The 2,500-nt window shown below is 42.9% G+C and overlaps 1 protein-coding gene across 2 annotated transcripts in view; it reads left to right on the top strand.

Annotated features, from left to right (window-relative positions):
• The window catches only part of ubxn4 (UBX domain protein 4), a 15,072-nt gene that overhangs the window by 10,819 nt on the left and 1,753 nt on the right, over positions 1-2,500 (top strand). Inside the window, exons 10-12 of one of the 2 annotated variants that reach the window (XM_076030515.1) lie at positions 158-260; positions 1,241-1,372; positions 2,188-2,381. In XM_076030515.1, the coding sequence (XP_075886630.1) occupies positions 158-260; positions 1,241-1,372; positions 2,188-2,381 (429 nt within the window). Of the gene's footprint in view, positions 1-157; positions 261-1,240; positions 1,373-2,184; positions 2,382-2,500 lie in introns of both variants that reach the window. The other variant, XM_076030513.1, reaches the window with a different exon arrangement.

Here is a 2,500-nt window from a genome sequence, read left to right as displayed (position 1 = left end):
GATGAGTCTCCAGTGCTCTTTTCTCTCTCGTGCGTGTGTGTGTGTGTGTGTGTGTGTGTACTGTATTGATGTGCGAATATAGTCCGCGGCTGACATCGTATAGTTTGCAGGTGGCGTGTCGATAGCATCATTCCTCTGTGTTTCTCGGTGTGTCCAGCGCCACAGCCAGGATCCAGTTCCGCCTCCCCAACGGTTCGTCTCTGAGCAGCAGCTTCCCGTCCCAGACTCGACTGCAGGAGGCTCGACACTTTGTTGTCCAGGTCGGTCCCTCGCTCGGACACAAACGACGCACAACTGCAACACTTGTGTCCCTTGTGTTCCGTCAAGTGTCTCCATGTTGGGAATTAAAACACGACTCCCCACCTCGCACGTATTATTAATTGAGTGTTATTTGTGGGGTTGACAGCGCATGATGTTGAGTGGTAATCTTAGACGCCTCATGTAATGATTGAATTTCTTCTGAGCATTTCATGACTTTGGTAGTTTTAATTGACGCCAGCTTTTTGAAATGCCTGATTGTGTTTATCTATGTTAAACAGCAACATGTGTTGAGTTCATGCAGGAAGAGAGCCACCACCCAACAACTTAAACCACTGTTTCTCAACTGGCCTGTCGTGACCCAAAAGTGGGGCACGGACCTGTTCTGATTGGGTCGGAGCTTTGTAGGAAGTTGCCCTTTTTTTGAAAAAGAAGGTGGGGAGGGGGTTAAAAAAAAATATATACATATATATTTATATGTATGTATTATGTATATGTATATATATACATATATATATGTATATGTGTATATATATATATATATGTATATGTATATATACACGAACATGTATATATATTTGTGTGTATATATGTATGTATATATACATGTATATCTATATATATATAGATATAGATATACATGTATATGTATATGTATATATACATGTATATCTATATATACATATTATTTAAAGAGAAAAAATAGCATCATTTCAGCATTACATTGACTGATGATAGAAAATTGGCTAGCGTTTTTATTTTAGTGGAATAAACTTGGGTCTCGACTTGATGATGAGGGGAAAAAAAACTGCTGGTGGTCCTGAGACTCCACCAGTTGAGAACCACTGCTCTCGAGTCTTTAGCGGTGGATGGTCTCAGCCCTCCAGTCTCTGTCGAATCCACCGCGAGTCCGCGGTGGATTTCTGTCACTCGCTCTGCTTCCTTCCTCACCCGCCTGCCGGTGGAACCTTGTCGTTCTCAGGAAGTGGGGAGCCGCTACGGGAACTTCTCTCTGGCCACCATGTTTCCTCGCCGGGAGTTCACCAGGGAGGACCTGGACAGAACTCTGCTGGAGCTGGAACTGGTGCCCAGTGCATCTGTGGTTCTGCTGCCCGTGAGTGCCAAACGTCCGTCGACGTGTTTGAGCGCCTCAAAATAGTTTCTGCATTTCATTTGAAATCATTCCGACACCGCTGCACCGTAATCAATTCTTTTGCAAATCAGGCGTGACTCATTGTCTCATAGCAATTCCTATGATGACAGTCTGACAGACATCCAAAATAATAACAGAACTTATGAATTTATTAGAGCAACAACTTTATCTGAAGAATCAGTTTTTTGCTTGTCTTAAATTCTGGAAAGACAAAATGAACACAACACAAGATGTGAAAGAAGTAATGAACAGTAATTGTTTCCTCGTCTGAATATGATATGGTTTGTTGTGTCATTAATTTCATTCATACAGTTCTTAATTTAATAAGGAATTAATTTGGTGAAAAAAAGGAAACTATTCACAAGGTATCGTACTTTTAATTTAGTTATGTTCAGTTAAACATTGTTAACAGTAACTCACACAGGCCACAAGGGGGCAGTAACGTGTTAGATATTTAAAAAGAAAAAATCTTTTTGTTAAGACAAAAAGAAAAAAAGACGATGTTCTACAGTTCTATGCTGTCCACATTATTCTCTGTAAATGCTGCAAAGTCATTGAGTGAAAGGTGGAACGAAAAAAAACACGAGTTTCCGCTGATTTTCTTTTTAATAGAAGCTAAAGTTGAGTCCCACATGGTTCCAACGTTGAGCTTTGGGACAGTTGAGCTTTTCTCAGTCACAAGGATTTTGGCCGAGTCCTGATCTCAACGATCAAACCATGTGTTTTGGGGAAAACGGTGAAGCCCCCATGTTGATCCTGCCTCTTCCTCTCAGCAGTCGGAAAGCAGCGGCTATGCAGTCCGCTCCCCAGCAGGGGGCGTCTGGGCCATGCTGGGCTCTCTCATCTTCCCCCTGCTGGCCGTCTGGAGGTTCCTCAGCTCCTTTCTGTTCTCAGCCCCTCTTCCGCCACGTGAGGGTGCCGTCAGAGGCCCTGCCCCCGAGGCCAGCTCACACACCAACTCCACTCGGAGGTAAGAGGAATATATCATCATCATCATCATCATCATTATTAGCACCACCATTGCCATCCTCCTCATCATCATCATCATCATCACCATCATTACCATCATCATCATTACCATCATCATTA

The sequence above is a fragment of the Nelusetta ayraudi genome, unplaced genomic scaffold, assembly GCF_046127955.1.
Source record: "Nelusetta ayraudi isolate G7.1 ecotype Tasmania unplaced genomic scaffold, CSIRO-AGI_Nayr_v1 ptg000028l, whole genome shotgun sequence".
Lineage (NCBI taxonomy): Eukaryota > Metazoa > Chordata > Actinopteri > Tetraodontiformes > Monacanthidae > Nelusetta > Nelusetta ayraudi.
The sequence above is the reverse complement of the archived record's forward strand: the minus strand, read 5'-3'. Positions and strand labels throughout refer to the sequence as shown.